Raw genomic sequence first — 13,689 nt, forward strand, 5'->3', positions numbered from 1 at the left:
GAGAGAGAGAGAGAGAGAGAGAGAAACAAAGTTGAAGCATGCGGCAACCACAACAGGATGGGTAGTGTTTTGTCGTTAGACCCTGCCCACCACAACGACACATAGCCGACAATCACAACAGGAGGAATGTGCCTTTACAGGATGAGTCAACCCAAAAACCTAGTGGGAAAATATGAGGAGAATAGTATATATGTTGCTAAAACTCCTTTAAACCTGGCGGAAAAAATATAAGGAGGAAATGATGCAACATATAGCGATTATTGTCTCCTTTATAACACTATGAGAAAAAACTTTGAAGAAGGAGAAAACTTGTTGGTGAGTTTGGAGAACAATATGCTTTGTATACATTCCTTTCAAAAACCCCAGTGGAAAAAATAGAAAGTATTTCATATGTCGCCTCATTAAATTTAAAATCCTTTTATGAGAAACTTTGAGAGAAAGCTCATAAGAAAAGAGTGTGATCTGGTATGCCATTGAAAACTCCTTTAAAAAATGTATACAATGTAAGAATAATTTTATAAAATGTTTGATAGCATTCCAAAAAAATGTTGTAACATTTTAAAAAATTTCATGCATTTAAAAAAATGTATTGTGACATTGTAAACAATGTTTATACAATGTAAAAAGTGTCCATGTAATTGAAAAATAATGCTACCTACCATTCAAAAATACATATATATTAGTTTAAGACAAAATGTTACGAGTTTCAAAAATATGTGATTCTTAAAAAAATATACAATGTAAAAAAGATGTTCTTAATTTAAATAATGTTTTTGTATCATCGAATAAGTTTCAATGTGTATTTGAATTGTTTTAACACGCATTCAAAAAGATCTATTTAAGAAAAATTAATCATGTATGTGAAAAATGTTAAACATGGATAAAAATGTTTTATATGCATACCAAAAAAGTACACTATGCACAAAAATAAATAAATAAAACATATACACGCATATATAGTACAGACGCATGCGCTCATATATACGCGCATACCCTCACCCCTATGACGCACATACGCACACCCTACTCTATGAATACCTCCGAGAGACTGAGCTATCATATCATCTTATTATTTTACGAAGCCACTGTAGGCGCCTCGTAGTCAACGGGAACGTCTCCCCTCATTGAACGCGCATCGTCAGAATTCCTGAAATTAATCTAGGATAAATGCGAGCACCAGGACTTGAACCCCGATGGGCCGAGGATACCACTGTCTACCTAACCATCCAACCACAGGTTGGTTCGCAATAAAACATATATTTGATAAAACATTAATTATGTGTTTGAAAAAAATATTACACATATATACAATATGTTTCTGATGTATACGAAACATATACAATATGTATGAAAAATGTAGACATTTGCTGCAAAAAATATAAAAATAAAGAGGAAATGATCAAAGAAAACCTGTTAAAAGTCAAAGAAAGGAACCAAAAAACCGGAGAAAAAAAAGAAAAAGAAAAGGAATCCTTATAAAACCAAAGAAAAACCGAAGAAAACAGAGTAAAAAACACAGAGGAAAAGAAACTCACGGGCAGCTATAGTACTGAATCGGACCCGCCTCGGGAGACGCGAGACAGAACTACATCTCGCAGCGGGCGAGGGATAGCCCTAGCAGACAGCAACCGTGCAGGCCCAAGACATAGTGCTATCTAGCTTGCAGCTCTCCCCCAACGGCCCAACCCAACCACGCGCGCAGCCACAAGCGAGGGCAGGCACGCACCGGAAGAGCCCCCGCCGCCGCCGCTCGCCTGCTCCTGCGTCGTGCGGCAGCGCCGCCGCGTGCTGCTCCCGCTCCAGCTCCGGCACCGCGGCATCTCTCCTGCTCCAACTCGCCCCGTCCCTTGTCCCGCGCCGGCGCTGCTCCTGCGGTGCCCGGCCGCCACACCACACGCTTGGCCCATCTCGGTTTTGGTGAGTTTTCAGGCAGCCTGCAGCCGGCGGTGGCTTTCAACATTTCGTATCCTGTGTGTATGTGTATGTGTCCAATGTCCTGTATGTATCATGCTTTGGTGATGCAATTAAGTGGTAGCCATAGAAATTTTGTTATGCGCGCGTGATTCTGCACAGCTATTTCAACATTTTCTTGTCAATTGTTGTACAAACTGTCAAATATAAGATGAATCAAGCCATTGATTTGGTACTCTTTTCTACACCTGTATTGTTACTTGCATTTTTGTCATGTTTTGTCTATTCCGATGGGCCGTCAGGCATCTGCCCCTTCTCAATGGAAAATCATGTATGTGTGCGTGCCAATAGGTCTGAATTTTAGTCTGCCTTCGGTCGACTGATTCAATATAAAAGAGCTTCTCTACAAAATCTATGTATTACTAACTACGCCTCCTCTTTTGCTGTGGGAACAGTTAAATTATTGGCATCCAAGCTTGGCGTCCAAAATCTCCTTAACTTGATGTTCTTATTCAAGGATGCTGGAAGAGACGCTGCAGGGTGAGTAACGCGGACACAATCTGCTTATGATATGCATAAAGCTGAGACCAGTGGATTAGTAAATCTACCTTCATGATAAACACAACTAACTCAATGCCTCTGTCTCCCTTCACCAGGTGCGGGCTTAGCTGTTAATGCTGCTAGGCCTTTCCAAACGGAGGCTCTGCACGACTTCCTGTGCATGTTGTTGGGTTTGCCCATGGACAACTTCGGCCATGCACAAGCACAGCCATCTCCTCTGGTACCGTTTCAGCAAACATTTACCATCGTTCTCACCAATTCGTCTGTGTGTGGCGAATTTTGGCACTCACTTACCACCCGAGAGATCAAGAAAGCAAGGGGGTCGTGGCATCCATGACGCATTGAGAGTCATGCACCTCGTGCCAAGGAAGGCATATAATGGCAAGGAGGAAGGTCCATCTCACCGCCGCCTTATCAACGACTGTATGCATGACATCTTGGGAGTTCAGCCAGAAAATCATGTTATGCGTAATGGAAAAGTGCAGTTTGTTGGCTCAAGCAATAATGCAGAGCAAATTTTACCCAATACCGTTGATTCTCATGATATCTCTGCTTGTCCTTCCATGAATAAGCTCGCAAAGGTAAACAAGTTTATGCTACTTATGGAGCTGCATAGGAGAGGAATGAGTGCGGATATATCTATTTTAGCATCTGCCATGAGCTTTTGTGCTGTTAAGAAGTCCATTAGGGGAGGTGTCCAGCTCCATGCTCTACTGGTGAAAGTTGGTTATGAATTATCAGTCCTTTCTGGCACCTCTTTAATCAGCTTATATGCAAGATGTTATCAACTGGAGAATGCTTGTCAGGTTTTTCAGAACATGCCAGTTAAAAATACGGTGTCGTGGACAGCACTCATTTCTGGTTATGTGCAGGATAATAAGGTTGAGCCTTGCCTCCAGGTGTTTCAGCTGATGAGGCAGTCAGTGTGCAGGCCTAATGACATCACATTTGCCACTATCTTCAGTGTGTGTACTAACCACGCACTTCTTGCACTTGGTAAAAGTGTTCATAGTCTAGAACTGAGAATGGGTTTTGATTTGTGTGTGCATGTCTCTAATGCACTGATATCAATGTATGCAAAGTGTGGGAGTATAGATGAGGCCCAGTCCATATTTGAGAGCATTGCGTGCAAGGACCTGATTTCTTGGAACTCCATGATATTTGGATATTCACAGCATGGCCTTGCTGAGCATTGCCTAAGCTTGCTAAAAGAAATGGAGGAGGAGCACATAGTGCCTGATGCAATCTCCTTCCTTGGCATCCTGTCATCATGTCGGCATGCATGCCTTGTAGAGGAAGGCCGGCGCTGCTTCAAGGCAATGATCAGACTTGGAATAGAACCAGAGCTAGATCACTACTCGTGTATGGTAGACCTCCTCGGCCGGGCAGGGTTGCTCGATGAAGCATGGGATTTGATCCATACAATGTCCAAGTCTCCAAATGCAGTCATATGGGGTTCTCTGCTGGCTGCCTGTAGGATGCATGGAAACATTCCGATTGGCATCCATGCTGCAGAGCACCGTCTTAAGCTGGAGCCAGGTTGTGCTGCAACTCATGTACAGCTAGCAAATCTATATGCTAGCATTGATTGCTGGAGTGATGTGGCCAGAGTGAGGATGATGATGAAGGAGAGAGGACTGAAGACGAACACTGGGTGCAGCTGGATAGAAATTGGCAATAAGGTTTATACCTTCACAGCAGAAGACAGATCAAAGAGCCAACAAGTAAATCATGTCTTGGCTGTTCTTGACTGCTTGCGCTCTCATATGGAATACAAGTATGATCTGCTGATAGATGGTCTTGAGTTTGATGAGCCTGAATATTTCAAGGTAAGTTCGAGATCGCCCCAGTCATTTGTCTATATGAAGAACGAAGAATCAATTCTATAGAAAAAGCATGACTCACACCTCAGGGACTTGCAATATGGCATCAGCTTTAGTGTTTTCCCATCTGCCATCTGATTTTTGATGCTCAATGTAGTCTTATTTATACAATTGTTGTAAACCAGGTTTCATTAGTGATTAGTACAAACTATGCGGGGACTTTTGATGTAAATTGGAGTCAAAATATGAGAAGGGTGGATTGACTAGACAAGGATTGACGGTTTCTTTCTCTCCTGCTATTTTTGCACTGATCTGAAAGTGCAAATTACCTCATAATTTCAGTTTGACATCTGGAAATTACTCCTTGACTGCAACTTATAGATAACTAGTATCCTCTAAAAATTATTTCGTAGTTGCATTTATTATTTTTCCTTTGGGTTGTGAAAGAAACATATTTAATAATGGGTAATTCTATATTTTACTTATTGTTTTCACCGATGTTAGTAGTGGGGTCAAAAGCCTGGCCTTTACTTTAAGTAAATTGACAGCAAAGTACATAATCACAAAACTAAAGACACTTATTGAGAATCCGAAACTTAACCGTTGGACATGCTGGCGACAATATTTATGAACTTCACATGCAAAATATGTAGGCACCTTGCACATGAGCAGAGTTTAAGGTCTCGACTATCAAAAGTTCAGATTATTGTTGGCAAGGAACTCCACAGAAAGCACCATGATAGCAATCAAAGATTGTTCGTCGAGATAACACCCACTAAATCAAGCAGCTAAGACCAAAAGCATACTTCAGCACTCAGGCATTAACACTACGACCGGTTCCGTAGCATTTGAGAAAGTTTCCGTTGCTTCCAACCACCGACGATGGGGAAACTGTGCGACTCAGCAGAAGAACATCGTTGACGCTACATTGGGATGCAGACGAGGCAGCTCCGGCACCGGGGCAGCCTCAGCCTGGGACGATGTCTCCGACATATCATCGATCTTGGTGAACTTGGCCACCTGGCCCGCTGCAAGGTGTGCGTAGAAGATGGGAGCAACTGAGAGGGAAAATCAGATGGTCAGCCATGCCTTTTTGATATATATGTTGCGAAATCAAGTAGTGGAAAATCATGCTTACCTACTGAGATTGCTGTGGTGCTCCTCTGGTACCTGAAACGAGTTCGCAAGCATTGAAATATCAAAAGGATGCAGTGATGATCAGAGGCAAGGTAACAACTGAATCTTTTGTTAAAACTAACTGCTTTAGTGGACATACACATAGGATAGGGAGTGCACGAGCTCCTCCAGCTCATCAGCAGAGAAGCCTATCTCATCGTGGAGAACATGGTAGTGTGTTGGCCTTGTAGTCCCCTGGAACACAAAAGCAGAATGACTTAGACTCAAATAAACATTTGCAACGATGTGAGTTACAATCACAACTCACAAGGTAGAGAGAACGTACAATTATGCCAGCATGAGCACACATGTAGAAATCATAGTTCCTTGGATGGCAGATTCCACTATCAACCACAGTACCTACACAAGGGGAAAATAGGAATATGATAAGAATGTATGTGTAAAAAGGCCTAAGAATTGCTCATTTGGTCCATACAAAATTGTAGGTGTATAGATAAAAGATGTAGGTTACCTGGGGGGACATTATTCACTTAGGTCTCTGTCCATTTCGCGAGAAAAATCTCGTGTGATGATTCTTCTGTGCAACTATCAATGTGAACTTGGGGAACCAGTTACCATTAAAATGCTTGCCACCAAAAAACTTGCATGCCTGTATCAATTAAAAAGACATTACTATCCAGAACTGGCTCATGAAGAATGGAACATCATTTATGTTTTTACCTCCATGATCTGAGCTAGCTCCTCGTTCAGTGCCTGATTGAACTGGCTCTCACTAACGCCATCCCTAACATCAAGACAACATAGTTTCCTTAGAAATCAGGGTGCCAAAGTAAACTTGAAGATGGCATCGAGTATTAGAGTCAGTTTGTACTCTTAACATCGAGGGGCAACACAAATTGTCCACCAATTTCTACAGAAAAATTATGCTGCTTAAATGCAAAGTCTACTATCAATTATCTAGGGAGGACTACTGACCTGAAAATGATAATTTGTTCCGGCCTCTGACCATCGTTGTTTCCGAGGAAGTCAACTAGTGAATCCCTGAAATTGTTATTGTCCCAGTGAGCAACAAAACAAAAGCATATGTATAATTAGGAAGCATTGCTATTACAATTGTTTAAATTGCACTTCTATAAATCCAAGCAGAAGAAACTCACTTAATGAGGCCATGATCATCATCTCCAACTGGCTTAAACAAGGTATCAATCATTTCCAGCCTGGGTGACTGAGTGCACACAGAAGCTCTGTACTTCGACATGATTGGCCACTTCAATGAACTAACCACCTAGGTAAATGCCAAAAAAACACCCAGGTGAGTAAGCAAATTGTCGGTTGGAAAATCTCTCCAGCACCATCAGCTGACACCTGACTTCTTACTGCAGGAAACTGTAAACATAAGCAAAACTTACTGCAGCAACTGATGGTACATTTTGTCCTGGTGAACCATGGGAAACATCCATACCAAAGATGATGGTTGGTACCCTCGACACGTGAGGAATAGCACGGATTGTTTCCTTTTTTAGCAATGAATTCAACCCGCCAAGCTGATTGGCAGAAATGAAACAAAACGAAAGCATTCAGTTTTTCAGCTAACAAATCCAAATTGTGTGGTACATTAAAGGGCAGCCCGGTGCACGTAGCTCCCGCTTGCGCAGGGTCCGGGGAAGGGTCCGACCACTTTGGGTCTATAGTATGCAGCCTTTCCCTACATTTCTGCAAGAGGCTGTTTCCAGGACTCGAACCCGTGACCTCATGGTCACAAGGCAACAAATTGCGTGGTACATTGAAGATGCAAATATAGATCACAACACAAACCTTTGCATTTATCTTTAGCAGCACATTTGTGAGGTACTGATCTTTGATATTGGCAGGAGGAACCAAGCATTGCGTAAAGAAACCATGTTTCACAAGGCATTCACGCTTCCACGGTCCTGATAAGAACAATAGATTAGGATAATAAATAAAGACATAATAAAGTTTATTTGCAAAGTTGAGGTAGCAGAGCAAACCATAGATGTCAGAGTTTTTCTCAGGAAGAACACACAGGAGAAAGAGAAAGTCTGGTTTCCTTTTTAGCTTTGCTTTTATCTGCTCAAACATAGCCTCTACCCTTTTTGTCGGAGGCTCCCGTCTCGTTTGATGACTCTCCTCAATTACAGCGCCACATTTGGCCATTTCCTGCAAATATAACTTGATCAATACCAGATTTTTTTGAAAAAACCCAAGATTATGCAAAACGGTGAACTTACAATTCCCTTCTTGGCACCAGATTGGACAAGGCGGCTGACAAGATCTTCAACATTATATCGTGCAGAAAAATTAACAACTCCCCACATCTTCACTTTTATGGGTTGAATGAACCTCTGGAGAGCAGAACTGGGAACGTTACCGCATCAATAACAATATGCAACAATAAAGAGTTTACAGTGCACATGTGTAGAGTTCAATCAAGAGGTATGTTCAGTTGCTTACGTCATTATTGAAGTTCCACCGCCCATTAGGTGTACGAAGTTCTCTACCATCTGCAGAGTTTAACTGCACATTACGATATTTAATTAGATGCAAGCAGCAAAGGGCCTGCATAGTAGGCGTTCAAAGACATACATCCAGTGAAAAGAGCAGTATGGCTCTACTAACCTGTGGTGCCTGAAGGACTCTACCCTCGACTTGAGTAAACTCTGGATCTATCGCAATGCCGCATTCCCTCAGCATTGGATCGGAATTATAATTATTGGCACGCAACGCCTGGGTAAATAAAATTGAGATTTATTGTATTTTCAATATTTTTAGACCCTGTGAACATTATCTACTGCAGTATTGCTGAATTCAGGTTATGAGAGTAACATACACCAGATAAGCTCAACATCCTTTGATCCGGCCTCTGCCTGGATCCCTCCACCAGCTTTGACCTTTGCAACGTTGACAGTGACTTTTTATACCTTTGTAATGGCAGTAGAATGCAAACCTGGTTGCAAACATGAAATTAGCACCAAAAACACAAGAGACTTTGCACGGGAAGAATGACTCAGAACAAGAACAGCGAGAAAGGGACGGACCTCCAGCGGGAGGTATGTTGGGCGCATTGGCTTCCCCGCAATTAGACAGGGCAAATTAGCAGACTTTTCCATCTTCATAGACCAACGATTCATGAAGTGATCATAGACAGTTACATCCACAGTGTTGCCATCTTTTTGCTTTTGTGGGAAACTAGAACAAGAATGAATTTATTGAAACAAGAGGACGTGAGGCGTATGCCCTGAACTTGCATATAACAATTCAAGAGTAATAACATCTTACGTCTGCTCATTGCAATTGTTTTCGGTCAATCCAGTAATCGTAAATTCTGCCTTGGTGTGAATGGTCTCGATCCTTAATTTGTTCAGTGCCCGTTTGGCCTAAAATCATGTCAAGGGTGACCAAGGTTAGAGCAGGGAAACATGTTAGTCTAGTGATGGATTCTTTAAGGACTGAACATCTATTAAGAAATCACGATGTAGTAACATACTTTGCGCCAGTCAATTCTGGAAGTGTCCTTCACATCCTGGTTGAAGAGTAGAAAGTCAATCACAGGCCCGGGTCTCACTACCATCGTGGTGGTTAAATCTGCAAAAACTTCAACAATCAATCATATGTAGTGCAAATATGCCACCTTCAATCTTGTAACAAACTTTTTTTCCAGGAAGCTCATGCAAATTAGGCCTTGAGATTATAAACATACCAACATTGAGTGAGAGCCCACTGAGAGTGGGTCGAAAGCTAGAATAAAAACCCTGACAACCGCGAACACCGCCACCCAACTCCAAGTAACGGGAATCTCCACGGAAAAAAGACTGTCGGACTAAAAGGCAATTCCTGCGGCCAGCAAGAAAGCTGAGTGAGTATAAGAACATGGAATTGGTTGTTATAATAAGAACCTAACAGAGAGCCATCATAGAGTTTGCAACATTTGATAAACAGATCAAAAAGGTTGTGCTACATAAACTTAAGAACATACTGTTTTGCAGAGTGCTGCCTCAGAATGATGTCGAGAACCCGAAGAGCATCCTGTGAGGAATTGTTCATCCGAACCTTTGCCGCGAAGGTTATCTCCACCTTGAAAATTTTGGAGTGTGCTTCTGTTTTCATTCTCTTGTTGTCACTTGGCCCTGGGCTGCCATCTCCTCCATGGCTCCCGCTCGTTGCTGCAATCCTGCAAGTTATATTAAATGTCAAGATGATTCCCACTACCAAGAGAAGATGATGAGTTCCAAGAATAGATGACATAAAATGGGTGATGGAGCAGATGAGTGTTTTACCTTCGGGATGAAGCATCAACCAGGATAACCTCAAACACATTGGTGGTAAAAGGAAGAGGCCCAGCGGTGTAGAGGCCCGTCTCGCCGTCGTAGGCGAATTGCTTGCCTGCGAGGTCAGAGGCGTAGGTCTCGTAAAGCTGCCTCATCACTTTCCTCCCCACGCGTTCCCCAGCAGCGGGTTGACCGTCTGCGTACTTGAGATCTACCTGTGGATGGAAAAATTGGAAACCAAGTGTTGGCAGGTGGCCATGGAAATCAAGTTGAAGAAATGGAATGGTGATGGATGGACTAGTTTAGGAGGAGGGATTGCTGTACGTGATAGTGGTAAAAGAAGTCATGCGCTGGCTTCCAGGAGGCTTTGAAGTGGTTGGTGAGCAGCGTTATGCGCCGCCCCCTTGTGCCGGGCTTGGGTGGCCTTGTGATGGGAAGCATCTGAGGCGTGGGCGGCGCCTTGCTGGGTTCATCGCCCTTGCCGCGGTGCAGCATTGGCGACTTGCTGGAATCATCCTTGCCAGGTTCATCGCCCTCGCCACCGTGCGGCATTGGTGACTTGCTGGAATCGCCCTTGCTGCTCTGAGCCTGCGACTCCATCTTTTCTGCAAGGAAAACACAGAGCAAGGAAATTCGCTCAGCAAGGATGTACTCTTGATTGGGCAGGGAATTAACCAGACATTGTGCGCACTGCTCCACGATTAATTAGTTCCCTAAATATATGAAAAGCAAATTGATAAAAAGGATGCAACTTATGTAACATGAAAATATTTTCTGATGTTACTACATGGTATGTTTCCCAAGAAAGGGGAAATGATCCCCTCAAAAAAGCAAAAAAAGAAAGGGGAAATGAAGTTAGGGGTTGTATTCCCAACTCCAGGAGGTGATTAAGATCGAGCAAAGAAAAAAAATGCGGACAAGTAATATAATCTGGAATCTAAGAACCAGTTAAACAATCAATTGGTACAACATCAGCATAACTTTTTTTTTATGCAATAGGGGTTTGGTTTTCCCCCAGTTCTATTGATGTGAAACCACAAGTTATTTCGCAAAAAAAAAAAAAGAAGATATGGAACCACAAGTTGACAGCATTCGGTGCCGTCTAACCCAGGGGAGGAAACAAGAGGAAATCACTTCGTAGTAATTTGCATACAAAATATAATTAATAATATGTCGCCGTTCCTGATCTGTCGCATCCCAAAAACACAACACCACCATACATCCCGCAAAAAAAGAAGAAAAAGCATCACCATACTTTCTGCACCAACCTGAAAACCCTCTGAATAGGCGAAACATTAGTGACTCACTCATCACTCACAAAGTTAAAAGCCGAAATCCTAGATTCGCACGGCCGACCATCGAGAAGACGAACTAGTGCAATGCAGCGACAGATGGATCGAGCGAGCGAGTCCGCCGCGGGAAAACCCTGAAAACCACCGACCTAGCTAGCGACTACGTCGCCCACGCCATGGATCTATCTATCCTCGGTCGGCAAGAAAACGGCGAGAAAGTAAATACACCGTGAAACAATATCCGAAACTAGCTCAGAAACAGAATCAAGCAGGCGCAGAGACGAGAGAAAACCAAGAAGAAATGCAGCGAGGGCGCGTGGCCAGGCGGCGATGGAGAGGAGAGCTCGTCACCTTGGCCTCTTCCTCCTGGGATGGACGGGTCACCGGCAACGGCAACGACGGCTCGCTCGACGGATCTGCCCTCTTGGGCTGGAGCGGAGCGGGAGACGAAAACCCTCGCTGGTTCCTCGACTGGCTGGCTGGCTTCTGAGGCACACCACTCCCAGAAAACCCCCGCTCCCTCCCCCTCGTATTTATTATGGCAAGCGAGGAATCCCCTCTTTGCCTTCCATGGCCGTCGACCGCCTGACTGACCGACTGATTGACTGACAGGGGGCAACCGGTACGCAACGCAACAGGGCCCCTCGCCCCTCCTCTTGTATCGCTGTGATGTGGGCCGCCAAGTGACGGGGTCCCGCGCGTCAGCCTCGGTCGATCTGTGTATGCACCAATGTGGTATGCATGCATGGCAGACACGGAAAAGAAACGGAAGAAGGCGCACGGCCCGGCATGTCTGTGGACGTGTTAAAGTGGAGTTGTTTTCTGATAATACAGTGCTCCACTTACTATATAGATAAAAGGGGATGTATCTAGATGGCAAGTATTTTCGGATGAAGGGAATACATCTTGCCCGTCAAATCCTCGATCATACTTAACACTCCCACTAGTTAAGTTAGTGGTTGTTTGGGTAACTAGTACAGTTTTATTTATATAACAATAAAACAGTTTTAAGGCTGCTCATAGTGGGGAATGTCACATGTATACAAGTATATACTTATATTATGCAACAGGAAATCACTTGTTTTCCACCGACTGATAATAATGAGAACTTAAACCGTGTCCGCTTAGCGACACGTGCCCCCGCAACCCGTCCACCGCTTTCTGGTAGTTCTACACCTATGAAGACCCTATGCAAGTCTACGAAACCTTGTAAACTAATGTGAACACCCCCTCCCCCCCGAATTTTAGGGGGTGGCCCCCTTCCTCCCCTAAACACCAATCCGCCACATTGGTTTCTCTATCTCTATCTCTACTTACTTGAAAAGGATATAAGGTTCCTGTTTCACCTTTCTTCACATCACCCCTTCGTCCAACCTTCCCCATATAATAACCAATCACCTTAATTTACTTACCTTCTGAACCAATTTCATTTTAATTTACTTACCAAACTTCTAACCGAAATATAAGGTAAATCACGGACATAATTTGATGAACATTTATTTATACAATCGCATACTATGGGCGGGTAAATCACTTCTGATAGAAATATGAGGTAAATCATGGGCATAATTTGATGATCATTTATTTACACAATCGCATACTATGGGCAGGTAAATTACTTCTGATCAAAATATATGGTAAACCACGGACAAAATGTGATGAACATTTATTTACACAATCGTATATTATGGGCGGGTAAATCATAAGTTAACATACTAGAATATTTATATCCCGTACGCACGAGCATTGTTCTAGTTTACCTAAACATGCGTAGTTAGTCTAGGTAGGACTTGTGTTTCCTCATCGGTTCCCCTCAAGGCTCCAGCCTTATCCCTTCAAGATGTCTCTGCTCCACACAATTCTCCCCCTTCATTTTTCCCCTCTCGATATCTTGTTCGTCTAGCTCGAGAGGGAATGGCTCCCATGGTGTCGCGACCATGCCCACCACCTGCTGCATCCCCGCCGCAAAATGAAGGGCGATGTGACCACTACTCTCTCCGAAACAACTCCGCTGCAATGCAACCTCACCATGGGAGCACCACCTTTGCTACAAACAGGAAAGGTTAACGCCGGCCACCCTCGCACGCCATCGTCGCGGTGTTCCTAGTCTCGCCTCTAAGACTAGCGCTCAAGTGTTGTTGGTGATCACGTTTTCCGAATCTTAGGACATTGTTAAGTGTAACGATGGTCCTAAAACAATATTGAGATTATGATGTTGGAAGAACGATCATATTGAATCGACCCAAACTTGTTTGTTATGAATTGAAATAAAATCGTTTGTAATCAATTGTAATTATCTGGAGTGTTTACACATGATTTTGCTCCTTAGACCATGAGAGTATCATAGTCACTCCTTACCATATGGTAGATTTTGGGGTTGCTCAAACGCCACATGTAACACGGTAATCATTATGAGAACTTACAGATTCATCGAAAAGTTTGACAAAGGACTAGATAGCTCGAGAGTGGGATTTGCTCCTCCAACGATAGAGAGATATTCTTAGGGGCCTCTCAGTGTGACAACATCCATCATCGTTTGGCCAGACACAGCTGACTTCATCACGGGGATGCCGTAACACGACAATGAGAAAGAAGAACAAAACTAGTATGATATCGATATAGTGAGCATGTGATGACTTAGGAGGATACCGACACATCCCGGGTTTGGTGAAGTATCGC

At 43.3% G+C, this 13,689-nt stretch overlaps 2 protein-coding genes across 4 annotated transcripts; one reads left to right on the top strand and one right to left on the bottom strand.

Annotated features, from left to right (window-relative positions):
* The first annotated feature begins 1,708 nt into the window (after nt 1–1,708).
* On the top strand, nt 1,709–7,799 carry LOC119340636 (pentatricopeptide repeat-containing protein At2g37320-like). 3 transcript variants are annotated; one of them, XM_037612553.1, is made up of 4 exons: nt 1,709–1,917; nt 2,367–2,451; nt 2,568–4,301; nt 7,702–7,799. In XM_037612553.1, exons 3-4 carry the CDS (start codon nt 2,586–2,588, stop codon nt 7,717–7,719), a joined length of 1,734 nt encoding a protein of 577 aa, XP_037468450.1. In that variant the 5' UTR covers nt 1,709–1,917; nt 2,367–2,451; nt 2,568–2,585; the 3' UTR covers nt 7,720–7,799. The 3 variants fall into 3 exon arrangements, with proteins under 3 accessions (XP_037468450.1, XP_037468451.1, XP_037468449.1); XM_037612554.1 differs by lacking the exon at nt 7,702–7,799 and adding an exon at nt 4,949–5,085; XM_037612552.1 differs by lacking the exon at nt 7,702–7,799 and having other exon boundaries at nt 2,568–4,733.
* Nucleotides 5,180–10,318, bottom strand: LOC119340635 (protein argonaute 4B-like). The gene is made up of 21 exons (XM_037612551.1): nt 10,043–10,318; nt 9,728–9,933; nt 9,427–9,621; nt 9,151–9,284; nt 8,938–9,035; nt 8,730–8,827; nt 8,489–8,639; nt 8,281–8,397; nt 8,070–8,177; nt 7,905–7,967; nt 7,682–7,795; nt 7,442–7,610; nt 7,248–7,363; nt 6,842–6,976; nt 6,590–6,717; nt 6,408–6,473; nt 6,153–6,216; nt 5,963–6,081; nt 5,572–5,688; nt 5,434–5,465; nt 5,180–5,353 (listed from the first exon to the last, which is right to left on the bottom strand). The coding sequence occupies exons 1-21, from the start codon at nt 10,316–10,318 to the stop codon at nt 5,196–5,198; spliced, it is 2,664 nt and encodes an 887-aa protein (XP_037468448.1). The 3' UTR covers nt 5,180–5,195.
* Between the last annotated feature and the right edge of the window lie 3,371 nt (nt 10,319–13,689).

This window comes from Triticum dicoccoides, chromosome 7B (genome assembly GCF_002162155.2).
Source record: "Triticum dicoccoides isolate Atlit2015 ecotype Zavitan chromosome 7B, WEW_v2.0, whole genome shotgun sequence".
Classification (NCBI taxonomy): domain Eukaryota; kingdom Viridiplantae; phylum Streptophyta; class Magnoliopsida; order Poales; family Poaceae; genus Triticum; species Triticum dicoccoides.

What these genes read in the sequence shown, in the direction of transcription:
- LOC119340636 (XM_037612552.1), top strand. Translation starts at nt 2,586, where the DNA reads ATGCTGCTAGGCCTTTCCAAACGGAGGCTCTGCACGACTTCCTGTGCA.
- LOC119340635 (XM_037612551.1), bottom strand. Translation starts at nt 10,318, where the DNA reads ATGGAGTCGCAGGCTCAGAGCAGCAAGGGCGATTCCAGCAAGTCACCA. An exon ending in AGGCAGCACTCTGCAAAACA is followed by an intron (nt 9,285 to 9,426) that starts GTATGTTCTTAA and finishes TGCTGGCCGCAG; the next exon opens with GAATTGCCTTTTAGTCCGAC. An exon ending in TGCTAAAGATAAATGCAAAG is followed by an intron (nt 6,977 to 7,247) that starts GTTTGTGTTGTG and finishes TCTGCCAATCAG; the next exon opens with CTTGGCGGGTTGAATTCATT.